The sequence below is a fragment of the Amblyomma mixtum genome, chromosome 7, assembly GCF_055824585.1.
Source record: "Amblyomma mixtum isolate Tamu chromosome 7, ASM5582458v1, whole genome shotgun sequence".
Taxonomy (NCBI): domain Eukaryota; kingdom Metazoa; phylum Arthropoda; class Arachnida; order Ixodida; family Ixodidae; genus Amblyomma; species Amblyomma mixtum.
In genome coordinates, this window is record NC_143018.1 from 124,885,129 (window position 1) to 124,911,468 (window position 26,340).

Here is a 26,340-nt window from a genome sequence, read left to right on the forward strand (position 1 = left end):
CCACTCCTCCAAGATCATACAGTTGCTGCACCTAGAAAAAGAAAAAGTACATACATTCTTTCAAGCTTCACAGAAGTGCAAACATAGAAAAACATGAAAACAATGCCTTACAAAATTCTTCAAAGGCACCAACTTCATTAAATGGCCGTGCCACAGCCTCTGACTTCACGGCACCTGTAAAGCCGCTGCTCAGACGTCGCGATATTACGTCCAGCTGTCTTCCTCGCTGCTCCACCCTCATATCTATTGTGTGCAGCACCTTCATGATTTGTTCAAACTCTAAAGATAAAAAGGAAAAAAGATATTCATAAGTACCGCAGTGCATAAAGGCTGTTCTTTTAGGAAATTTGTATTTTTTTATTTATTAAATCTGGCAGTCAAAATAAGGTTTTGCAACCAATTATAGAAACTAAAAAATAAAACATAATGGTTCAAGTGTTCAGTGGGATCACCTTTAATAATTGCTTACCTGTAGGTTTGAGTGGCCTGACAGCTGCGGGTGCTATGCTTTGAGGTGTTGATCCCCCGTCAGACCAAGACGTATGTGCTGAAAGTTAGAATGAAACGAGTAATAAAACCAGAATAGCAGTTCCCAATCCTCACTTGGAAAGGAATGCACACCTTCAGTCCTTGCACGAGCTATAGGTGGCGACTCACTGCCAAAAGTTTGAAATCGGCTATCATGCCACTGCCTGCGTGCTGCAGAACAAAGATATACGAGGAACAAAACTAGGACAACAGCTCTCAATTCCTTACCTGGCCAGGAGCGAGGAGTTTCTGGCTGTGAGTGAGCCATGTGTGCAGGCCAGGCATTTTCAGGCTCAAGGTTGTGGGATCTTTGCCCTTTTCAGAGACAGCCAAACAGTGCACCCCCATCATACGTTTCACATTGTACCTTTGGCACCAGACTTACATTGCTCTCCTCTATGAAGTGAAAACTGTCTACACGACTGAGTGCTCGAAGTATACCCTTTCAAAGACACAAAATATTACTTTCCTGCCCTGTGTATGAGGTACTTTCCTGTGCAAAAGTCACAAGAGTTAAGCATATCTCCCCCAGCAATTTCAGGTGGAGGCTCATTGCTGAAAAAGTCACCACTGTCACCTGCAAATGAAAAATGCAATTACTGTACTCCTGACATGACAAAAAAGTGTATATAAATCTCACTTCCTTCACTAACCTAAGTTCTGAGAATGAAGTATCCTCCTCCCTGATGGCTGATTCCAGCCACCCGGCATTTTATTCCTGTTTGCTGCAAAAAAACATGCCAGAGGCTTTCGTATGGAATCTAGGCCAAAGCAGCCCATTCATTAACTCAAGCCACTTGTAATGAGGCAGAATCATCATCATGCGACAAGCTCCTGGGTTAAGGAAACTGACACACAAGAACGAGCACAATAGAAACAACGCACCAGAGGCTGGGTGCCTTAAAGTACTCCTTGTTTTTCATTTGCTTTTTTTAAAGACTAATCAACGTTACAAATTGATAACAACGTATGCTCAAGTCTTGAGCAGTGAGACTGAAAGTCCTTGATGTGGTAGTAAAAAATGTGCACCTTGCGCAAAAACTAAGTAATATGCATACTTGACAGTGCATGTAACATACGAAATCTCAGTGCTTTTGCAGCTTAATATGGTAAATAAAGTCTATTTGCAGTGGTCTCATAAGATGAGCATGCAGCAAGTTCTAGCACCCCTTTCTCAAACCAAAACATTTAACTTCTTTTTTAAGGCATTGCAGCTTTGGAAGCAAAACACTGAATACCACAGCACACTTTGGATAATTAAGTTACTTGAAAATTATACCGTCATGGGCAGCAAGGCATGAAGAATGGGACGACAGGGTTGTTTCTTTTGACTTCCTGCTGCTTGACTCACTTGATTCACTTGTTGTATCACTTCTAAAAGAAAAAAAGTAACTTAATTGCAGTGTGAATATGACATTTATAAACTATCTGTACAATGCGGCTAAGAACTGAAAATGCGAGTTCCTGGTCATCAGTTTCCAGGCAGGCTGGATTTGTCCCAATGCCACCAACATTGAGCACTAGCTGCTAAATTGTTAGGCAGGTGAAACAACACTAGAATCTGGATCCTGGCCCTCACCACAACAGTGAATGCACTTTTCCTACGACGATGCAACATTAGAGCACCAAAAGTAATTTAAATTTGCAATTATTACAAAGCAGTTTGTATAAAATGGCTCTGTGTTTTAAAGTAAGACCTATATAGAAGCAAAGATGTATATTACTTTGAAGCATCGACTGTGGTGGCTGTGGTGGTGGGGGGGACACATTTTCATCTTCAGAGCTACTCAGTTGCCTGATTAGTCGTCTTCTTTTTGCCCTTCCTAAATCATAGTCAGACAGAAGATCTGACGTGTCCTCTGTGATGTGCACACCACACTGGTGAGGGATTTTGGGAACGCGGCGTGTTGGCAGTGGTGCGTCCGACAGCGGAGCGCCGTACGTGCCAGCCCCGCGTTGCGCGTGGGCGCGTGCGAGTGATGTGCGCGAGGCAGGCACGTGTAGCGTAGAGCTGCGTGTCAGCAAACCGAGGTTTTGAGGAAGACACCGTAGCCCAAGTCTGGTGGTTCAAGCGTGGAAGTGGCAGCTGTCGGACGTTGGATCCGAGCTGCCAATGACTTCCCTTTGATCACTGACACAATACCATTAAGCCTCGTTCAAGCGTGGCAGCGGCCGGACGTTGGATCCGAGCTGCGAGGGGCTTCCCTTGGATCATCCACGCAAGATTATTAAGCCTCATTCAAGCGTGGAGGAGGCAGCCGTCAGACTTCGGGTCTGTGCTGCCGTGGACCTCCCTTGAATCAACGACGCAGGCTTACTGCAATCGCCACTTTGCGGCCACGGTTTCCTGTGATAGGCTGCACAAGCCTACGGTGTTTGCGGAACGCCGTCGAGAGGACCTGGCTACAGTTTTTCCTGCTGCAGCTGCCCAATTCTTGGGGGCGACTGACAAGAGTTCGTCAGCGTCTCCCGTGTCATCTCCGTTCCTCATCTCCTGGCTGTCTACCACCGCCTCCCTGGACGCAACGCCAGCGACGCATCGCAACTCGCCAACCCGCGTCTGTGCTACCTGCAAGGCATTCCCGCTCCACCAGGGACGCTTTGTAGCCGGTGAACTCTCTCCTTTTTATCACTAGTGTTGTACGCGTTTCTAGTGTGTATTTTTCTTGGTGTATTCGTCTCTTTTATTGGCTCCTTTCCTTTAAAATATAAACACGGCTTCGTTTTGTTTTGTTTGATTTCTTTGTTCCTTTCTTCGAACCTGCACGCGAAAGCGTTCCCCTTCAGCAGTCGGGGACGCGTCCATCCGATTCGCGATAATTTGGCGTCCGCGCGACCGGACGAAGCCGTGTTTTTTTTTTCCTTTCGTGAGTCTGTAAAGAAAGACGATGGCAACGCTAAAGGAGTTGGTTGAATTAGGCGAAAACATGGGGTTGAGAGATTCCGAGCTGCGTTCGTGGGTTTCCGCTGAGCAGGAGAAGGAACGCGCTGCACGTGAAGCCGAACGCGCTTCACGTGCAGCAGAACGCGAGCATGCAAAGTCGCTGGCAGAGGCTGAAGAGCGGAGATTGCAGCTCCAATTAAGGCTTGCAGAAGCTGGTGGGGGTAATCGAGAACCTGCACCGGGGCCCTCAGCAACTGTTAGCACACACAAGTTGATCCCGCCGTTCGACGACCGCAGGTATGACTTAGACGCATACCTCAAAGGTTTTGAGCGTATCGCAGAAGGGCACAGCTATCCTAAGGAAAAATGGGCTACAGCACTCAGTATGTCTTTGACTGGGGAGGCTCTCCGTGTGTTCGGTCGATTGCCTCCAGCAGATTCAATGGACTACGATAAGGCAAAGCTAGCCCTGCTCCAACATTTTCGATTCACAGCAGAGGGTTACCGCGAAAGGTTTCGTGAGAGTAATCCGCTAGATAAAGAAACAGGGAAGCAATACGCAGCGCGCTTGCTCAGTCTTTTCGGTCGAGTCGAGATGTCGGGAACGGCCACGACGTACAATGATCTTTATTTTATTTATTTATTTATTTATTTATTTGGGAATACTGCAGAGTCGGCTGACTCCAATCAGGAGTGGACACACACAAACAAATACAAGAATCAAGAATACAAGAATACAAGAATACAAGAATACACGAATACAAGAATACAAGAATACAAGAATACAAGAATACAAGAAACAATACAAGTGCAACTTCACCCTAGCATTTTCAGGTTTGTAACGAACTCTTGCGCACTGGGACTGTCGACAATATTCCTAGGTAATTTATTCCAAGCGCGTATGGTTCTCGGGAAAAATGAATACTTAAAGGTATCGTTTAGGGGGCTATATTCACGAATCATTTTCCCGTTATCAAAACGCGAGCTTGTGCGTAGTGTGTGAGGGGTAATGAAATTATGATTGTTGATGTCTATTACATTGTTATATATTAAATACAAGTATTTTAATCTGCATTCGGAACGCCTCGCTCGTAGTTTCTTGAGACCAAGATAATCAATCATTTCTGTCACGCTGTCAGTGCGTTGATATTTATTGCAAATGAATCTGGCCGCGGTTCTTTGAACCCTTTCTAATTTGGAAATATTTTTCTTTGTATTAGTATAAGGGTCCCATAGACACGAGGCATACTCCAGACATGGCCGGACCAACGCTTTACAGGCTGCTTGTTTCACGTGCATGGGGGCTTTTGAAAGCTTGCGTCTAATAAACCAGAGAGATTTAAAGGCTTTGGTGCAGACTGTATTAATATGAAAATCCCAACTCAGATTGTGTGTAATAGTAACTCCGAGGTATTTAACAGACGCCGATTCCTTAAGTGCAGTGCCATTTACAGAATAATAATGTTGTAAAACGGTTTTGTTCCTGGATATGCGGAGGACTAGGCACTTGTCAGCATTTAAAAACATGTTCCAATTTGCGCACCAACCTGAAACGTCAGCAAAGGCTTTGTTAAGTTTAATTTGGTCAGTTGCACATTTAACCGAGGTGTAAAGAACGGAGACATCTGCGAAAATCTTTATCTTAACATCACTGTGTATGACTTTCACGATATCATTAACATAAATAAGGAATAATATCGGTCTCAGAACCGAGCCTTGTGGTACCCCTGCTGTCACCTGCAGTGCCTCCGAGCAGTACTTGTCAACTTGGACGTACTGATACCTGTTTTCTAGGTAAGCCCTAATGAACTCGATAAGTCTGCTATTTATTCCCATGTCGTAAAGTTTCTGTAATAATTTATTATGTGGCACTTTATCAAATGCTTGCGCATAGTCTAAAAATATAGCATCAATTTGTTCTTTGTTAGTAATCGTGAGTGAAAAATCATGGCATGCACTAAGGAGCTGCGTTACAGTCGACAAACCACGCCGAAGCCCGTGCTGTGCGTCTGATAAGTTTGTTTTCTTCGAGAAATACGGTCAAGTGTCGGCAGATTATATGTTCCAATATTTTGCAACTAGTTGAGGTCAAGGAAATTGGACGGTAGTTGGATACACTCAGGCGGTCAGTTGACTTGAATATGGGAATGATACGAGCACCCCTCCAGTCTGCCGGAAGAGAACACTGTGCTAGTGACGGGTTAAAAATGAGGAACAAGTAATGCGAAATCCATTCCGCGTAACGGCGCAGGAAAACTGTAGGAATCTTATCGGGGCCGTCGGCTTTTTAACCTCAAGGTTAAGGAGCAAGTTTAAAATACCTTCCCGACTCACAATGACATCAGGCATAGAAGAAAAATACCCAGCAGGCTCGGTAACAAGATGACTATCCTTCTGGGCGTATACGGATTGAAAGTACCTGTTAAATTCATCGGCAACTGGTTTTGCCTCTGAGACTGGGCAGCCGTCAACCATCAACGAAATGCTATTGGATTTGGTGCCACCTATATACCTCCAAAATTTCCGTGGTGCTTCTTTCATGAAATTGCCTAAAGTTGTAGTGAAGAAAGTGTCCTTAGCTTTTTTGACCCCAGTTTTCAGCGCTGCGCTTAGAGTGTTAATAGCAGGGTCTCGAGACCGACCTGGTCGTCTCATTCTCTTAAGCTTTCTTTTCATGCGTATGATCTGTCTCGTAACCCAGGGGTTTTGTTTTTTTTTCTTAATCCTGTCAGCAACAAACATGGCAATGCAATGAAGACAAATTTGCTTGAATTTACACCACAAAATATTCACATCTACGTCCACATTAAAACCGTCCAAATTCATTTCTAAATAGTCCAGGATGCTCTCATCGTCTGCCCTGTTGAAATCTTTCACAACAATTACAGGTTTGCTTTTGCCACAAAACCTTTTAAAGGAAAAGGTGCCAAATACTAAGTTGTGATCAGAGAGCCCGTTCATGACATCAACAGTGTCACATTTGACAGCGCAACTTATAAACAATAAATCAAGAATATGCCTAGTGGTTGCAGTTATTCTGGTAGGGTCAGTAACAATTTGAGCTAGACCACATAAAAATGCAGTGCTCAAAAAAATCTCTGAGTGCCTAACATTCATGCCCATCGTATTCATGGTTGACCAATCGATGTTCGGCAAATTGAAATCCCCAGCTAAGAAAAACTTTACGTGCTCACCCCGGAAACGCTGTACATAATCGTAGAGTTTATTTATTTATTTATTTATTTATTTCGAATACCCTCAGGGCCCGGGTCGGGCGTTACAGAGGGGAGTGGAATACTCAACATAATTAAGATAAAAGCACAGGCACATATATATATATATATATATACATATATATACACATATATATAGGGGTGTCAAAAACAGTGCAAAAATAGTAAGGAACACCAGAAGGTAACAATAAACATCCAAGAATTCAATACAAGTACTACAAGTAAGGAACACCAAAATATAACTGTAGAACACAATACAAGTAGTAATACGGGGGTAAAAAATAAATAAGCAGTGCGTAACGATTAATCAGGAACACCAAAATGAGCTTTTAAGGCATTTTTGAACAATGTAACATCAGTAATAGACACAAGATCTTCGGGAAGGTGGTTCCACTCTGTTATTGAGCGCGGGAGAAATGAATTATGAAAGGTATTCGTGTGGCATGCGAAAGATCCAATTTTATGACGATGGTCCACGCGATGTGACACATAAGAGGGCCGGTGGAGTAAAAGATTGTGAAGTGTGTCGTGGTAGTATATTTTATGGAGCAAACAAAGTCGCTGTATCTGACGTCTCAAGGAGAGTGGAGGTAGGTGTAATGTGTTTTTCATGTTAGTTGTGCTGGCAGTACGATGATAATTACTGAGAATGTAGCGAGCAGACCGATTCTGAAGAGCTTCGATGGTTGTTACCAGATGATCAAGGCCGGGATCCCATACAGAAGCAGCATACTCAAGCTTTGGACGGATAAGTGTTTTATAAAATTGTAATTTAAGAGATGAAGAAATGTTCGCAAAATTACGTTTCAGATAGCCTAGAGATCTGTTAGCGTTGCTAGTTATATAGTTGATGTGCTGTTCCCATGATAATTTGGATGAAAATAAGACGCCCAAGTATTTGTAAGATGTTACCTGTTCAAGCGGGGAATCCTGAAGAATATAAGAAGAAACATTAGAGTTAATTCGAGATACATGCATTAAGTTACACTTGTTAGAGTTAAGAGTCATTAACCAATCCTGACACCATGCAGTTACTGCGTTAAGGTCTGATTGCAGAATCTTTTCGTCATTGGGATTGGTTATTTCACGATAAATTACACAGTCATCTGCGAAAAGGCCAGCGCGAGATTGAATTTTGGTGGGTAAGTCATTTATGTAAATTAGAAAGAGCAAGGGAGCAAGAACGGAGCCTTGTGGCACGCCGGAATCAACGGGGACATAATTGGAGTCGATTTCGTTAATCGTTACGTATTGGGAGCGATTAGTAAGAAAACTTCTCAACCATGCAAAAACGTTGGGATCCAGGTTAAGTTGGTGTAATTTAAAGAGGAGTAGAGTGTGTGATACCTTGTCAAAAGCCTTAGAAAAGTCTAAAAATATGCAGTTGACAACACCGCCGTGGTCGAGGACGCTGTGAAGAAAGTGAGTGAAAGATGCCAGCTGCGTTTCACATGAATAATATTTTCTGAAGCCATGTTGGGAACTATGAAAAAAAGATTGAGAATCAAGATGGGTAGCGATTTGGGATGATATGATATGCTCAAGAATTTTGCATGGAACACATGTCAAAGATATGGGGCGATAGTTTTTAACATCATGTTTGTCACCATTTTTATGTGTGGGAACCACCTTCCCTACCGCCCAATCATCAGGAACCAAGCCGGTGGATAAAGATTGGTCGAAAAGTTTTGTTAAGATGATAGATGAATAAAATTTGGTGTTTTTAAGGAATTTTGAAGTGATACCATCAGGACCAGAAGCAGAAGAGAGCTTCAGGCAATCAATAATCTTTTCGACACCAGCTGGATTAACTGTGATGGGAGGCATTGGCGATAGCGGAGGTATGTCGAACAGAGGTTTAGGGACGTCTGCATGACTAGAGAACGATGCTGCAAAAAAATCGTTGAATGTAGAGGCACATTGTTCATCTGTTAACGGTAGACCATCACTGGAGTTAATAATCATCCTATCGCTTTCAGGGCCTTTTACTGTTCGCCAGAACTGTCGAGGATTTGAACGTAGCAGATTGGGGAGGGTGTGTTGAAAGAAATAGCGTTTGGATTCCCGTAAAGCGCGACTGTAACTAGCATTCGCGGTGCGATAGGCTTGCCATCGCTCTGATAGTTTTGAGGTTTTAGCTAGGCGGTATAAACGCTTCTTTTTATTGGCTAGTCTTCCGAGAGCTTTATTATACCATGGTGATTTGGTGCACTTAATTACTCGTATGGGGATGTGCTTGTTGATGAGCTCGGCTGTTTTGGTTTTGTACAAGTCCCAGTTTAATTGTAGGCTGCGATGTTCAAAATTTCTCAAAAATTCGTCACAAAAAGAAGATAATGCACGATTAATTTCGTCGTAATTTCCTCGGCTGTAATTCCTAACAATCTTCATTTTTTTCCTGCTCGGGGGGCAGGGAATCCGAGCGTAAATTCAAGGAGTGAGTGGTCGCTAAGTCCTGGAAGAATGCTGAGGTTTGAAATTGATTCAGGGCATGTAGTTAAGATAAGGTCAAGAGTGTTTTCAGAATGACTAGTGCATCTTGTAGGCAGTGTGACGATTTGAGAAAAATGGAACGTTGAGCACAAGTTAATAAAAGATTTAGATTCTGAATCAGTAGGAAGACTACTGGGGCCATCCACGCCCCAGGAGATATTAGGGTAATTAAGATCACCCAAAAGAAAAATAGGAGAACCAGGATACCGAACACAGATTAGATTAATGACATCGTGTAGGTTGTTAATGAATTCGAGGTCTCTGGGTGGTGGACGATAACATACACCGACTGTGATCTTCCTGCCTTTTATGTTTAATAAAACCCACGTTATTTCTAGATTGCTTGTCACATGTATTGCGCATGAGGATATGTTATGGTCTACGGCAATTAGTACTCCGCCACCTGGCCGGCAATTTCTATCATTACGGTAAAAGTTGTAGCGTTTGTTACATTCTAAAATTTCATGGTCGCGTATTTTGCTTGAGAGCCATGTTTCTGTTAGTACTACTACGTGGGCTGCACAAGAATCAATAAATGAACTTAACTGTTCACGGTTTTTCAGGACACTTCGAATATTAGTATACACAACGGAAAGCTCATTAAAAGGTCCACGACCCCTCTGTGACCGCTAAGGTGATAAACTAGAAGGTTGGATGACGCCACTGGGAGAAGGGCTAGAGGATAGCGCAAGGTCAGTGACAGGTTTCTGGGTGGTCACAGCCTTGTTTAGTTGAGATTCAATGACGGTTTTCGTGGTAGGGTTGTAGGTGTAGCACTTCCCGTTCATGTGGAGCCTTTTATACTTCAACTGGTATGACGTGCTGCGAGTCTTGGCAAATTGTAAAAGCGTTTTTCTAGCTAGCCTAGTTGAGGGACAGAAGTCTTCGCCGACAGAAACCTTGTTCTTTTTTATCGTGTCTCGATTGGACAGAATTAGATCCTTAGTCTTGGAATGAACAAACTTGGCGATAATGGGCCTGCAAGAATTCTCTCCGGCACGTCCGAGCCGATGTGCACGCTCAATGTCATCGGAGCTTAAAGAAGAAAAGGCTGGTAATTCGGAGAGTACTGAAATTAACTTTTGTTCAGCGTCCGATGGGCTTTCTTGGGGCACTTCAGGTATGTTATAAAAGATTAGATTATTGCGCCTGGATCTATCTTCGGCGTCATCTAGGCGTGCGTGTAAGTTAGCACATTCCTGCTGGAGGGTTTCAATATTTTCTTGTGTCGCCAGCATATCAGTTTGCAGAGTGTCGATAACAGACACCTTTTCTTCCAGGCATGTTAGCCGGTCGACAACTTCTGTCAGTTTTTGACCTAAGCTATCTTGCTTATTGCTAATTTCAGTAACTGAAGCTTGAAGTAGCTCTTGGCTGTTTTGCACCGCGACAGTTCTTGAGTGTACGTCGCGAAGCAGCTTTGATATTTCTTCTAGATCCATGCTTTGTGTATTAGCCCTCGTACCAGGGCCAGGGCCAGGATTTAGTTCAACATCACCAGCAATTAGTAATAACACTTTCACGACATCAGCACACTCAGATATCACAGAAATAAGCACTTCTGGGCTCGGAAACAGCAAAAGGCAACGATCTCCGGTTTTCTTGCTATAGAGAGACGGATAGCAACTGACCTGCACAATGAAGAAACGGTTGGCATAAGTAGTCCGCATCGCCGTGCTGTCTCCGAGCCCACTGAAGGGTCCCTGTGGCGACGCTTGGTTTATATCGTCGGGCAGGGATGACGTCACTGTAGTCGATGATGTGAAGGTAGTTGGCGGGATCTTTAAAGCCGCAGCGCTGTAGATTAGACTGTCTTGCTCTGTGCTGTGGCACGTTTCCACTGGAATCCAAGGCTCGTGATAAGGCGCGAACAGGACGGTGCTTTCGTTGAAGGCGGCGTATCCAGAAGATGTCAGGAATGCGAAAATCTGCACAATGAAGAAACGGTTGGCATAAGTAGTCCGCATCGCCGTGCTGTCTCCGAGCCCACTGAAGGGTCCCTGTGGCGACGCTTGGTTTATATCGTCGGGCAGGGATGACGTCACTGTAGTCGATGATGTGAAGGTAGTTGGCGGGATCTTTAAAGCCGCAGCGCTGTAGATTAGACTGTCTTGCTCTGTGCTGTGGCACGTTTCCACTGGAATCCAAGGCTCGTGATAAGGCGCGAACAGGACGGTGCTTTCGTTGAAGGCGGCGTATCCAGAAGATGTCAGGAATGCGAAAATCTGCACAATGAAGAAACGGTTGGCATAAGTAGTCCGCATCGCCGTGCTGTCTCCGAGCCCACTGAAGGGTCCCTGTGGCGACGCTTGGTTTATATCGTCGGGCAGGGATGACGTCACTGTAGTCGATGATGTGAAGGTAGTTGGCGGGATCTTTAAAGCCGCAGCGCTGTAGATTAGACTGTCTTGCTCTGTGCTGTGGCACGTTTCCACTGGAATCCAAGGCTCGTGATAAGGCGCGAACAGGACGGTGCTTTCGTTGAAGGCGGCGTATCCAGAAGATGTCAGGAATGCGAAAATCTGCACAATGAAGAAACGGTTGGCATAAGTAGTCCGCATCGCCGTGCTGTCTCCGAGCCCACTCGAGAAATGCAAGATCTGCTGTAGGAGGGCTGTATACAACAACGAGAGCTATAGAGTAACCGTAAAAATCAATTTGACAAAAGATGCTTTCGTGTTTAGGAATAGCTGGCAAAATTGTCACATTAATGTTTTCCTTAACTACAATAGCAACTCCACCCCCTCGGGATTGTCTGTCACATTTAAATATTTTTAAGATGGCGGGATGATTTCATTATCGAGCACACCGGCGTGCAACCAGGTCTCCGTCAGCAGCGTGACATGCGGGTCGAGGTCATAGAGCAGCGCTTCAAATCCGACACTTTTATTCACGATACTCTGCACATTTAAAGGAAGTAACCTTAGGTGACAAGTGTTATTTCCTGGTCATTTGGGTGCCCCGTTTGCGGCCATTCGCGGGGTTCTCACTCGATTATTTTGAGGCAAAGCCTGGTTTTCGTTATCTTGTGCAATGCGGTCGTCTGAATCTGCACCGGGCCCCACAAGCTCCCGTCTTTCGTTTTTTTTCCTCATCTCACACGCACGTCACCTTGTTGAGAACTAGCTTTTCGTACTTCAGATACGCTTTACCGTCAGGCGTGACAGTGTCTTTAACGGACGACCATAGTTGCTTTCTTATTTTTTGGATTCTGAACGAATAATCCTCCGACAACGAATAATCAGTGCCCTTTAGTTTCTTTGCATTTCTCAGACGCTCCATTTTTTCATTGAAATCAAAAAACCGCATTATCACTGCGCGCGTTTAGTCTGGCCCCCCTTATTCCCAGTCTGCGTATGCGCTCAAGACTGTTTACTTTTATTCCCATTTTGGTTCCGAATATTGCTGTCAATACAACATCCCTGAGCGATACCACAGTTTCGGATGCAGATTCAACGATTCCGTAAACGATTAAATTATTGCACCGATTTCTGTTCTCAAGATCATCGATTTTTGTTAGTAGAAATTCAGTCTGCTCACTGAACTTCGAAACCCGACGCTCACACTCTTCCCCCCTTTCTACGGTCTCTGAAAATGACAGCAGCTTATGCTCAACAGAAGCGAGCCTTCTGTTAGTTTCAGCAACATGACTTTCCAAGCTTTCCCGTATAGTCTTAAGCTCATTTGAGGCCTCCTGTTGATTGGCAAGAATAGCTGCCAGCTGTTCAGAAACCGCAGGCCCAGGGCCAGGGTTCATTTCTATATCCACTTAAAAGAAGAACAATAAAGCACAAAGAGTCAAAACAACTCGCGACACATTCACACAACACCCTTGGGCAAGGGACTACAACCAGACACAAGCAATCGCTCTTAAAGTCGTGACTACTTGATTTTCTACTAACCTGCGCAAAAAAGACGACCCAGGTTAGCCACGTCTGCATTCTTTGGTTGGTCCCTTGCCCACTGATGAAAAACGCTTGAGGGGCGGTTCCGGAATCCTCGGGTGATAATAATAATAATAATAATAATGCTTTATTTCCACCAAATCAAATACAATTTGATTGAGGAGGGGGGAAAAAAGCGGCTATCCGCTTGACGGAGTTCTCCTCTCCTGTTCAGACGGCAGTGACAGAAAACGAGGAACTAAATTGAACATCAAGTCATTAAGAACAAAAAACGAGGAGCTAAATTGAACATCAAGTCATACATGAATAAAAACATCAATATAAGCAATGTCTGTAAGCAAAGAGAATACGCAGAAATCAAAAAGGGGTATCAGCAATGAAAAGGGGGTATCAGCACAGTAGACGACCAGTCATCGAATAACAAAAAGGGTGGAGAGCATTTCATAAAACAGGAGTTGATGTATTAGCACTTAACCTAAATTAACAATCATACTACGCAGAGAGGAGATGGTGATTTCACGGAGGTTTACGCCAGCTTCAATTAACTGGTTTTGTAAATACGGCAGTTGGTAATTAATTCTTTGACGACCGTAGCTAGTTCTTGGGAATGGTAAAACCCATTGTGGTTTGTGGCGATGCGGATATGGTGAATCGGACTGATGCAATGGAGCCATAGAGGAAATGGTGTCAACATGGCGCTTTTGCTCAACTGTATACACGCGCAACAGTCTGTAAGCATAAAGGTTTAATATGGTAATAATGTTGAGGTTAGTTATCAAATCCTGAGTTGTGTGTCTAACGGGCAAGTCATAAACCATACGAAGGACTTTTTTCTGAAGTACTAATATCTTGTGTAAGTTAGTATGTGTTGTTATTTCCCACACTAATGTGCAGTAGTTTAGGTGTGAACAGAATAGGGAATTATATAAGACAAGTTTGACTGTCTGTGGTAAAATATGTCTGTGGCGTGATAGAAAACCTATAACCATAGATGTCTTCAACATGACATGAGTGACATGGTCATCCCACAGCATATCTTCGTGAATATAAACACCAAGTGATTTGAATGATTTTACTATTTCAATTTCTTGTGATTTATAAGAGAGAGCTAGTTCTGCAATACAAGTTTTATTCTTCGGACGGAAAATTACAGCTTTTCATTTTGACACATTTATTGGAAGAAAATTTGAGTCTGACCATTGCTCTAGATTCTTTAATATGCGATTACCATGCATGTTTAGATCGTCATAGGTATCACCAGGTATAAGGATAGTAGTGTCATCGGCATAAAGATAAAGCGGGCGGAAGTGTCAATAGTTACAATGTCATTAATGTAGAGATTCAACTGCAGAGGGCCAAGGATGCTGCCCTGAGGGACACCGGTATTAACTGAGCGTTGTGATGATTTGAAGTTTCTAATCTGAACATATTGTTTTCGAGATGATAAATAAGATTTCAAGAGATGCAAAGCTTGACCTCGTATCCCGTATAGTTGAAGCTTTTCCAAAAGAATACTGTGACTAACCCTCTCGAACGCCTTCGTGAAATCCACAAATATGCCTAGTACTGACATTTTGTTTTCAAAATGTTCTAATATATATTCCTTTTCGTGAAGAAGGGCAAGCTCTGTTGATTTATTCTGTTTGAATCCATGCTGTGAACTAGTAATTACGTTATGAGATTGAACAAATTTTTCCATTCGTATTAGCACGATTTTTTCTAGACGTTTAGAAAATACTGGAAGAATACTAATTGGTCTGTAATTACCAAAGTCATTCTTATTACCCTTTTTATACAGGACAGTCACCTTTGCTATTTGCATATCTGAGGGGAAGGTTGCGGTTTCTAGACATAGGTTGTATATATAAGCAAGAGGAGTAGAGATGTATTCAATGATATATTTCACAGGGCGAATCTGGATGTTGTTGACGTCACAAGAAGTGGACTTTGATAATTCATGGAATGTTCGTATAATTTCCCTTTCATCAACAGGCGCATGGAAAAGAGTGGCAGGACACCTAGAGATACGTCTATGGTGCAGTTCAGAGGCAGGTTGAACATATAGTGTGAAATGAGTGTTAGATGCTTCGGCTAAGTTTTCTCCTGCATAATCTTACCCGTCATGAGTCACCTTATCAATGGCAGCGTTGGCATACTTGGCATCAATGGATCGCAGCATTTTCCAAAGTATGTCAGGACGGTCGACTGAGCCAAAGAAATTCTCGTAATAATGTCTCTTTGCATTGCGGATGTCATTGTTTAACTTATTTCTGTATTTCTTGAATTGTTCAAGAATAGAAATGTTTTTGATGCAACAAAAGAACTGTACAGTTTGTTCTTCTGTTTTATACGCGCAAGTAGCTCTAGTGATATCCATGATTTCCGTACGTTCCTACCTTTTCGTTTGTTTCTAAGAGGGAAATGCTTGCCATATATATAGAGTTAAACTTTTCTGCAAAGGCTTGATAAGCGTCATTCGCGTTGGTTTTGTTATATACATCGTTCCAGTGTACACCGCACATCTCCGCACGAAAAGCGTCGAGGGATGCTGCTGTTATGACTTGGATTAAAGATGCATTCTGCTTTCTGAATTTGGGTTTCACAGTCTGACAGAATAAATAGATTCCCATGTGGTCACTCAAATCACAAGTTACCCCGGATACTATGGATGAAGGAATGATATTGATGATAGATTCCTGACTGAATGGCAACAAATCGTAGAAGCTCCTGTACAACAGCTCTTGGGCGATCAACAAGGAATATTGCCCCTTCCACTGGAGGACCTATCCCCTTTCGGTCCCATTTCAACGCAGGAGCTCCGAGCAGCATTCCCGCAGCTCGGGTCAGCGCCGGGTCCCGATGGGTTAGAGGCCAAGGACCTCCGGGCGGTTCCTCTTCCAGTGTTGAAGGTACTTTTGACCCTTTTTATGTTGCCCGGGGAGCGGCCTGTCTGCCTTCGGAGTGCCCGCACGGTATTCATACCAAAGAAGCCCGATGCAAGAGTCCCGGGGGATTTCCGGCCCATAACGGTGGCTCCGATTCCTGTACGGCTATTTCATAAGATTCTATCGTCAAGGCTGCAGGGAATGGTGTCACTTGACTTTCGTCAGAGAGCATTCATCCCTGTAGATGGCTGCGCAGGAAATGTTCACCTCCTGGCCAGTGTTCTTCTCGAGGCTAGCAGGCGCTACCGTCATCTCCACATGGCATCAATCGATGTATCCAAGGCTTTTGGCAGAGTGACGACCGAAGCAATTCTACATGGACTAGGACGGAAGAAGTTAGCAACACCGTTCATTCGGTACGGCCAAGACTTCTACGATACCGCGACCACTTTGCTGGAGTTTGAAGGGCAGTCAAGAGTCGTCCAGCCAACCAGGGGGGTAAGGCAAGGTGACCCCTTGTCCCCCCTCCTCTTCAATTTGGTGTTAGACGAATGGCTGGCCAGTTGCCCTAAAGAGATTGGCTTCCGGAGTGAGGACTTGGTTGTGAATGCCATGGCATTTGCTAATGACCTGGTGGTCCTGGCTTCAACTCCGCAAGGTCTTCAGGTTCAACTTGACAGCCTACAGGGGTACCTCGTGTCCAGAGGCCTTGAGATCAACATTGCAAAGAGCATAACAGTCTCTCTGGTGGCCGACCCGCATCGTAAGATAACCAAAGTGGACCCAAGTATAAGATTCACACTGGGCGAGCAGCAAATTCCAGCTGCAGAAGCGGCGGCCAATTGGAGATATCTAGGGCTTCATTTCACGCCCACAGGTATCACAAAGCAAGACATACAACCACCGGATATGAAGGTTCTTCTGCAGAGAGTGTCCAGTGCTCCCCTGAAGCTGCAACAACGGCTGTTTGTGTTAAAAACCTTCCTAATACCGAAGTTTTACCACAAAGTTGTACTGCGACCTTCCTCGTGCAAGATGTTGCTGAAGCTTGATAGGTCTGTCCGAGCAGCAGTGAGAGGTTGGCTAAGGCTCCCTCATGATTTTCCCGGGTCTGCATTCCACGCCTCGGTCAAAGACGGAGGACTGGGTATCCTAAGCCTGCGGACAACAGTTCCTTATTTGAAGTTCAGACAACTTAGGGCTCTGCAGCGCTCATCTAGTAGTGTGTGCAAGACGATGTCGGAGATGGACTATGCGCAGCAAGAACTGAAAATGGCAAAGAAGATGTGCAGCTTTCGTGAAGTTCTCATTCATGACAGATCGAGCCAGGCAAAATTCTGGACAGCAGCCCTACACTCATCCAATGATGGGCGAGCGTTGCGCCTAGCTGCAAATGCCCCGTGATCACCCACCTGGCTCTCGGACGGAACTTCCCTGCTTCTGCTTTCTGGACGTGACTTCATTAATGTTGTCAAGATGCGCTTCAATGCCGTACCGGTTCTGGCACGTACGAAGCGTGGCCAAGACGTGCCGAAGACTTGCAGAGCGGGCTGTTCATCACCAGAGACTCTGGGGCGCGTCCAGCAATTGTGCCACAGAACAAATGCATCTCGTATCAAGTGACATGACACCCTCGTCCACTACGCCGCAAAACGGACGGGATTGCTGGGCTTTGAGGTTGCAGTGGAGCCTCACTTCCGCACCACCCTTGGCATCAGGAAGCCAGATCTGGTCCTCACAAGGGAGGGCCAGACAATTGTATTGGATGCGCAGGTGGCGGGCGGAGGCATTAGCTTGGAACAGGCGCATCAAGTGAAGGTCTCGAAATACATGCAAAAAGATCTCTTGGACCAACTGCCGGGACCCCGCCCTCTTGTTTGAAGCATCACGTGCAGTTATAGGGGGATGTGGGCAAAATGAACAGTGAAAACCTTACGCGACTTGCGCTTTGTCAACAATGATTTTAAGCTGTTAACACTGCGCTGCCTGCAGGGCGGGGGGGGGGGGGGGTAAGAATCTTCGGTCATCATCAACATGTGACGACCTTCCGAAGGGACTGACGACGTGGTCCCCTTCTCTCCGCTGTCCCTCATATTCATTAACCCGGGGTACTACTGGCTCACTTGATTCACTTGTTGTATCACTTCTAACAGAAAAAAAATAACTTAATTGCAATGTGAATATGCCATTTGTAAACAATCTGTACAATGCGGCTAAGAACTGAAAATGCGAGTTCCTGGTCCTCAGTTTCCAGGCAGGCTGGATTTGGCCCAATGCCACCAACATTGAGCACTAGCTGCTAAATTGTTAGGCAGGTGAAACAACACTAGAATCTGGATCCTGGCCCTCACCACAACAGTGAATGCTCCTTTCCTACGACTCGCATGGTGAGGCTTGTATCGAACATTGTGCAATAGATGCCACACTAGAGCACCAAAAGTAATTTAAATTTGAAATTATTACAAAGCAGTTTGTATAGAATGCCTCTTTGTGTTTTAAAGTAAGACCTGTATAGAAGCAAACATGTATATTACTTGGAAGCATCGACTGTGGTGGCTGTGGTGGTGGGGGGGACACATTTTCATCTTCAGAGCTACTCAGTTGCCTGATTAGTAGTCTTCTTTTTTCCCCTTCCTAAATCATAGTCAGACAGAAGATCTGGCGTGTCCTCTGTGATGTGCACACCACACTGGTGAGGGATTTTTGTAAAGCGGCGTGTTGGCAGTGGTGCGTCGGAGAGCGGAGCGCCGTACGTGCCAGCCCCGCGTTGCGCGTGTGCGCGTGCGAGTAATGTGCGCGAGGCAGGCACGAGTAGCGTAGAGCTACGTGTCAGCAAACCGAGGTGTTGAGGAAGACACCGTAGCCCAAGTCTGGTGGTTCAAGCGTGGAAGTGGCAGCTGTCGGACGAAGTTGCTGTTGTTGTTGTTGTGACTGAGAGAAGGATGAAAAGGAAATTGCACGGGCCTGCTACTGGCTCGAGCCAAGCAACCACCGCTGCCACGTGCAGATAGAGGAGAGTTAAAAGATCAGAGGTAGGAGAGCGGAAAGGAAAGATGCGCGTCGCAGCAACAACTGCGTCCGCCGGAGCGGACGCTGCTCAAAAAAACATAAGCGTCCGAAGCCGCGCTCGCCGAAGCGAGAAGAGAGCAACTAAATAAAAGTTTCCTCTCTCTCTCTCTCTCTCTCTCTCTCTTGGATCCGAGCTGCCAATGACTTCCCTTGGATCACTGACGCAAGACCATTAAGCCTCGTTCAAGCGTGGAAGCGGCAGCATTCGGACGTTGGATCCGAGCTGCTAGGGGCTTCCCTTGGATCATCGACGCAAGATTATTAAGCCTCATTCAAGCGTGGAGGTGGCAGAGAGAGAGAAAGGAATTTTAATGAGGGAAAGGTGGAGACGTCGGCCGGTGGCAGCCGTCAGACTTCGGGTCTGTGCTGCCGTGGACCTCCCTTGAATCAACGACGCAGGCTTACTGCAATCGCCACTTTGCGGCCACGGTTTCCTGGGATAGGCTGCACAAGCCTACGGTGTTTGCAGAACGCCGTCGAGAGGACCTGGCTACAGTTTTCCTGCTGCAGCTGCCCAATTCTTGGGGGCGACTGACAAGAGTTCGTCAGCGTCTCCCGTGTCATCTCCGTTCCTCATCTCCTGGCTGTCTACCACCGCCTCCCTGGACGCAACGCCAGCGACGCATCGCAACTCGCCAACCCGCGTCTGTGCTACCTGCAAGGCATTCCCGCTCCACCAGGGACGCTTTGTAGCCGGTGAACTCTCTCCTTTTTATCACTAGTGTTGCACGCGTTTCTAGTGTGTATTTTCCTTGGTGTATTCGTCTCTTTTATTGGCTCCTTTCCTTTAATATATAAACACGGCTTCGTTTTGTTTTGTTTGATTTCTTTGTTCCTTTCTTCGAACCTGCACGCGAAAGCGTTCCCCTTCAGCAGTCGGGGACGCGTCCGCCCGATTCGCGACATCCTCTGCCTTCCTTAGCCATCTTTGTGCTTCTGCATATGTATCTGAAAGCAGTAATGCCATAAGGTCCATCAAAGAAAGAAAATGGGCCTTGACTGCTTGTACTTGTCCATATAACTAAGAAACAACTTTTGGCATAACTCCTTTTAAAAAATGAAAACTTAATTCAGTTTGGAAGAAATTCATAACAAAAACATGCAATGTCATTTATTTGTTATATATTCTGCTAAACACCAGAGATGTGAGAGCACAATAAATAAACTCAAATATTTCTTTAAGCTCCAAGCCATGGCTTGGCATGTTCGACAATTGAAGCAGTGAAGTAACCGAAACATTATCACACCCGGGCTAGGTGAAGACTTCTCATCACCCTATCGGACATTTGCTTCTCTCAGGTAACTGTGACTATAAAAATACCTAGCAAGAGCACTCTTTAGACTGCTCAAGAATGGCCACAAACTAATAAATATGGCTTTTTCTTATTTTGAGATTTAAAATTGGTATCTGTCCCACATCTCGATGGACACTTGAACTGCGCTGTAGGGGAAAGGATAAAGTAGGGAGTAAGAGAAGGAAGAGGCCTCGTAGTGGAGGTCTCCGGAATAATTTCGACCCCCTGGTGATCTTTTACGGGCACTGACATCCCACAGCACACGGGCGTTTTTTGCATTTCGCCTGCATCGAACCACTGAGCCACTGCGGCAGGTTTAATTGTTACTGATACTGCTTTTCAGTCATGCACCCTTACTCTCATTAAATGAATTTGTCATTGAATTATTTCTAATTATTTATTCTTAGACAAAGTTTAGTACTACTTTTCTTGGTGTGCTCTTCACTCCAGTTTGTCTGTGACTCCATCTGCCATAAACAATCACTCCTTAATGTGGAGCAGCTGCTCTCAGTTCTCCCATAATAATACTACAGCCTTTTATACTTTACATGGCCAAAGTGGACAACTAGAGATTAATATGAAAGAGCAATAAGTAATAGAGAAATATTGTTCCTAATACCAAATGCCTGCACTACGATGCAAGGCACTTTTTTCGAGTCGAGTGCAGGCGTTGCTGCCCCTTTAATGAGCCTTTGGATCTCTTTCCTTTTTGGTGGCCACATGCAGCTGTCTCCAAACAACCAGTTCTTATGGACAACTGCCACATCATTATCTTCTTCGGGAGATTTGACAACAACATAGACACCGTGTACACACATTTACAAAACCAATACAGACACAGTAGCACACCCGTGCACAGGCAAATCATACTGTTAGTTTGCATGTTGTGGATCCAAAACAGAAAAAATTCATGCAAATAGTACATGGTTGCACATGAGTAAAGTATACAGGGTGTTTCACCTAAGACTTTCTGCAATTTTTAAAAATAGGCTATTTGAATTAGATGTGCGCTTTTTCTGGCATAGCATTGTCAGTGGTGTAGTACATCATAATTCAACTAAGACGTACTACCTAGCAGGCTTGTTAACCAATATTTAATAGTTAACTTTTAAACTATTACCGTTGGGCTCCTTAATTATTGAGAGGCATGCAGCCCACCGTAAGTAATGTCCATGTCCGTTTTTAGAATTTCGAGAACGCGATTATCCTCGGCGCTGTGGCCCAACAAATTTCGCCTACATCGCGCCAAAATACATGCGGTTTGAGAAGCTTGCAGGCAAAGCAACCTCTCCAGTGAACGTAACTCGTCGAAATAGGCAAAATTTGTTGGGCCACAGCGCCGAGGATAATCGCGTTCTCGAAATTCTAAAAAGGGATATGGACATTACTTACGGTGGGCTACATGCCTCTCAATAATTAAGGAGCCCAACGGTAATAGTTTAAAAGTTAACTATTAAATATTTGTTAACAATCTTGCTGGTTAGCACGGCTTAGCTGCATTATGATGTACTACACCACTGACAATGCTATGCCAGAAAAAGCGCACATCTAATTCAAATAGCTTATTTTTAAAAATTGCAGAAAGTCTTAGGTGAAACACCCTGTATATTTGGGAATAAAAGGCACACACAAACACCCAGCCATTACTGAACTCCCCAGTCGATCATTTCGTAAGCTATTCACTCCCTTCCTCTTTACATTTATGTTTTCACAAAAGGACTTCGCACCAAAACAGACAGCACACAGTAAGAGACCTGCGCGTGTTCCTTGTCTCTTACTGTATGCTGTCTGTTTCGGCGCTGTCTTTTTACGAAACTATGCACCAGCTAGCCCCCTAGCAAGCATTACATTTGTGTTTCACGTAACATTTCCTAAAGTAAATAGAGAATTTTTCACCTTTTGTGTGCAAAGGCCCCACTGACATGAACCAGGAAACTGAGAAAACCCTCAGTAAACCCTCAGCTTTCGGGCCAAGGAACCACAATACAAGCAATTTGGGCACCACGCCTAGGCAAACGAGGTGCATGTAATCTAACGGGACATCCCTCACAATGTCTATTGGCAGCTTCTCTACACTACTGCTACCAGTGTGATACGGCTTCTGTGCCTAAAACTGTGGTCAGTTCGCAGCTCACTACTAATGTTTCGAAAGCAGACTCTTCCTTCAATATACGCAGCCTTAACAGTGCACTTCGTGCAGCTGTAATAGCCCGCGTGGTTCTTAACGCACAAAACAAATGCCTTTGCAGACGCATCACACACAATGGCCTTTAGCTTTACAGGTATAGTGAAAGTTTCAACAGCAACTCTGTAGCTAAAAGAACATTTAACTCTTCAACAAAGCTGTACAAAAACTCATTTGCATCTCTCGGGTTGCTGTCACCGAAGAAAACACTAGTCACAAATGGTGCCGCATGCTTGAGGTTGCTTATGCGGCCGAGAATTGTCCAGAACTGACCTCTAGAGCTTTTCGATATTGGAAGGCCTTCAATATGAAAAGACAAGGCCAGTTCCGACAGCAGGTCTTGACACTCTCCCAGGATTTGTCCTATTCTCGCTTCTACACCGAAGTGGCGGTACTGGCTTCCCGAAATTTCGGCAAGTTCATTCGACTTTTTCGGTGTTTGTAGCAGCGCTCTCGCCAATGACGGGAGTGAAGAAAAACACTTGTGGCTGCGGAGCACTTTCAATAGCGACGTGACAGGAGCATGCGACGACCCAGACTACTCCGCCCACATTTGATGCTGGTGCGGGAAAGTCGTTACGTTCTCGTCAGCGCGTTTACGGTCGGCTTCGCAATCAAACCTGCCATCAACCTGGGGACAAAGGTCCTGATCGGCGCTTAAATCGATGAAAACCGATGAGGTCCCGGGTTAAGCTTCTTGACGTGTGGGGTCTGGGTTCGGCACGTCCTCAGTGTCGGGCACAAAACGTTCAGTCACACACACATCACGCTGAAGCTGGTTGCACTGTTCTGACAGTGGATCAGCACCAGCTTCGGCACACGCGGCGACCTGCAAGCTAACGTCAACCCGCCTTTTCCTTGTGCGGCGAAATTTCTGCGCACGACATCCCGTCGACATCGTGCAAATCAGCAGGTCGAGGTGCAAAATCTACAAAGGTATCACTCACTTTTCTGAGAGCCATCCATCGTGCAATAACGCGCACGTGCGAGTCGCACCCGCGCGTGCGTGCGCTGGCGTCGATCGATCGGCGTTGCCGATGCAGACTTGGCTTGGCTTAAATGTGAATTCGCCACACGCGGTAATGATGATGATGGGGTGCGATGTTAAGAGGCCATAAATATTGCGGAACGACTGACTTTGTGAAAATAAAACATTTTTACCAAAATAAAAAGCACCGTAATCTGGCCACCCAGCAACACACAAACGGGCCCCCGGATTCAAGCCTGCTTTCTGTGATCGGGATAAAATCATGCTCCTTCGCCAAAAGAAAAGCTAGCGGCATTGCGTACATCACAGAGTCATCTCATGTATGATGGATGGAAGGAAACGACTTGCGAAAGCTTGTTGTGCGCGATGGCATCGTCACAGGAAAAAAAAAACGGCAATCGCAACAACTGTAGAGCAGAAGTCGACTTTCGCCGGACATTAATTAACCAGCGGCGATGTGGGCGGTTGAATTTTTTTTTCTATGTCGTTGGCACGCAGCAAGCGTGCTCTGGGTTGCAGTTAGAGCCAGCGTGCATGCGCGGTATTCAGCTAAAGGCGGTGGTTTCTCTCGTTTCTGCGTGCAGTAATTTGCGGTCTAAGCGTGTTGTCATTGAAAAAAAAACTTTGTGCATGCACGGTGTCAAAGGGATGAGCGCCGCCCAGCAATGCATCTCGGGAAATAAAACCTAATGGAAGTCAGTGTTTAAAATGCAAAGTATATATATATATTGCGGACCACGAAGCCTCTGGTATGACCTGAGAACATCATTCCGAGAACGTTTTGAGGACAATTCAACCTGGGACATTATGAGGACATATTGAGGATGTTTTAGAAGCCTCGAGGACATTTGAACCATTTGAGGACGTCCTCAGGATGTTTGGTGTTGTTTGGGAAGTTACCGTAAGGCGAAAATGAATGAAGATGATGGCAGATTCCCCAGCATTAATTAGAAACAAAAATACGCATGCATTTCTTTGCACTGAGATGCTACATGCTCTTTAATCATCTTTTTGTCTTCGTATAAAGACGCGCACACTACTTTTCTGCTACCGGTCGGCCGGCAGCTTTAAAAATATCCGCACCAGTAGACAAGTCTACTACACAGAACGCACTATGCTTGCGTACGCTGCGCTTACTGCGTTTTGAAGGCTGTAATATACGCAGCTACATGTTCTGTTCACCGCACGAAGCGTCGCATCGTTGGATGTTAGGATGCATGATTTGGATTTAAACATAGTGGCGCCATCTGGTGACAGTAAGTGCAAGAGCTCGAACTCTGGACTGGAGAAACTGTATCTTTCCGAATTTAATGGTGAATATAACAAGCATTACAGGATTTTTTTTTTGTTTTTGAAGGAAGAAAACTATGAAAAAAGAGAAAAATGTTCAAGCTGGCACAAAAACTACAGTGTTGTCGTTGCTATTTGGTTACGGACGCGGAAAGTTAGGCTTGACTGGTCGAAAATTGCTGAATTATCCCAACAACACGGGCTAGTTGTCCCTTAAACCTCGACGTATGAGTGAGAGTACACGTATTAAGAGCGAATGCTTTCATTTAGAGCGGAAAATGGCGCCGGAGAATGCGGCGGCGATGCTTACTTGTTCCGAAGTGGCCGTGCATGGCGCAACCATGTTTGCTTACGATCTGCTGCGAACAGCTAACTGCTTCGTCAATTGCCCTCTTCCGCCCTGCTCATCTTTTCACACAGCGTCACGGCCAAGTACAGCTTTCCTTTCTTTTCCTTCTCGTTTTCTTTGACAGGATATAAAAACGAAAGCCACGAAATAAACCTCGTTCTTTTTGCTCCAGCCACCCGTCTCGTTTCGTTATAGTGGGCTCCGCCGCGGACCCGTTGGCAGGCGTCCGCCAGCCGCCGGCCCGTTTGTAACCCGAGCGAACGCTAACTCTCTCAGCAGCGCTAAAAAAGATTCCGTTAAGTGCTAGCGGCCCGTCAATGGGCGCGCATGCGCAGATTTCGCTAGCCGAGCCCGGTAAACGGTGACGTAAACACGGTAACGATATGCTATAACTCTATATTACCGGGCGTCCCACTTCCAGTTAGTGCTGCGCATCCCAGAAGACGTTTTAGCCTTCTTTCTCTCCTTTAATAAGATACCGTAAGGCTAACACGAGTCGTCAGGACAGCAGATGCCCCAGCATTTATTAGAAACAAAAATACGCATTCATGGCAAGCATTTAGTTCCAGTGAGATGCTACATGCACTTTAATCACAGCGTGCTTTGAAGTACCCTGGCCAGTAGACAATTTTAACAAACAGAACACAAGAAGCTTGGGCGGCTTAGGAACGTGCTTACTGCGTATCAAATAATGTAAGAAACCCAGCTACGACACCTCTTTGCCGTGTACCGCGCCGCTTCTTTGGATGTTTGCATGCATGGTTTAGATGTAAGGGCAGTGGTGCCATCTAGTGACAGTAAGTCGAAGCGCATACCCTGGGGTGGAGAAACATTTTTTCTGCATTTGGTGATAAATCTGAGAAGCATTAACAAAATATTCTTGCTATTCAAGCAAGAAAACTATGAAAATAGAGGGAAATGTTAAAGCTGGCACAAAAACTACAGTGTTGTCGTTGCTATTTTGGCAAACTGCACGGCATATAGTTAGGCTTAACTGGGTCGAAAATCGCTCAATTATCTTAAAAACATGGGCTAGTTGTCACTTAAACCTCGACGTATGAGCGAGAGTATGCGAATTAAGAGCGAATGCCTCCATTTAGAGCCGGAAACGGCGCCGTAGAATGCTGCGGCGATGCTGCGTTTAGTCCAGGGCACGGTAGGTTAGGTGAGAGTAGGTTAGGTGAGAGAACGCCCGTGCCCAGCGCCCTGTCATAACATTCTACTTTTGGAGGCAGC

The 26,340-nt window shown here is 45.1% G+C and overlaps 1 protein-coding gene and 1 pseudogene across 1 annotated transcript; both read right to left on the reverse strand.

Annotated features, from left to right (window-relative positions):
- Positions 1 to 261: 261 nt before the first annotated feature.
- Positions 262 to 21,014, reverse strand: LOC149337406 (uncharacterized). The gene is made up of 10 exons (XM_089554876.1): positions 20,912 to 21,014; positions 19,902 to 19,945; positions 2,253 to 2,385; positions 1,182 to 1,253; positions 1,037 to 1,105; positions 914 to 970; positions 757 to 843; positions 622 to 699; positions 453 to 547; positions 262 to 279 (listed from the first exon to the last, which is right to left on the reverse strand). The coding sequence occupies exons 1-10, from the start codon at positions 21,012 to 21,014 to the stop codon at positions 262 to 264; spliced, it is 756 nt and encodes a 251-aa protein (XP_089411002.1).
- A 1,112-nt stretch (positions 21,015 to 22,126) lies between these two features.
- LOC149337407 (uncharacterized) lies at positions 22,127 to 23,375 on the reverse strand (annotated as a pseudogene).
- Positions 23,376 to 26,340: the final 2,965 nt, after the last annotated feature.

Excerpts from the sequence above, each read along its gene's own strand:
- LOC149337406 (XM_089554876.1), bottom strand. The coding sequence starts at position 21,014 with ATGTGGCCACCAAAAAGGAAAGAGATCCAAAGGCTCATTAAAGGGGCA. Across the intron at positions 19,946-20,911 it reads CATCGTAGTGCAGGCATTTG|ATACATATGCAGAAGCACAA; the intron begins GTATTAGGAACA and ends TACTGCTTTCAG. Across the intron at positions 2,386-19,901 it reads GGCTAAGGAAGGCAGAGGAT|GACACGTCAGATCTTCTGTC; the intron begins GTCGCGAATCGG and ends CACATCACAGAG.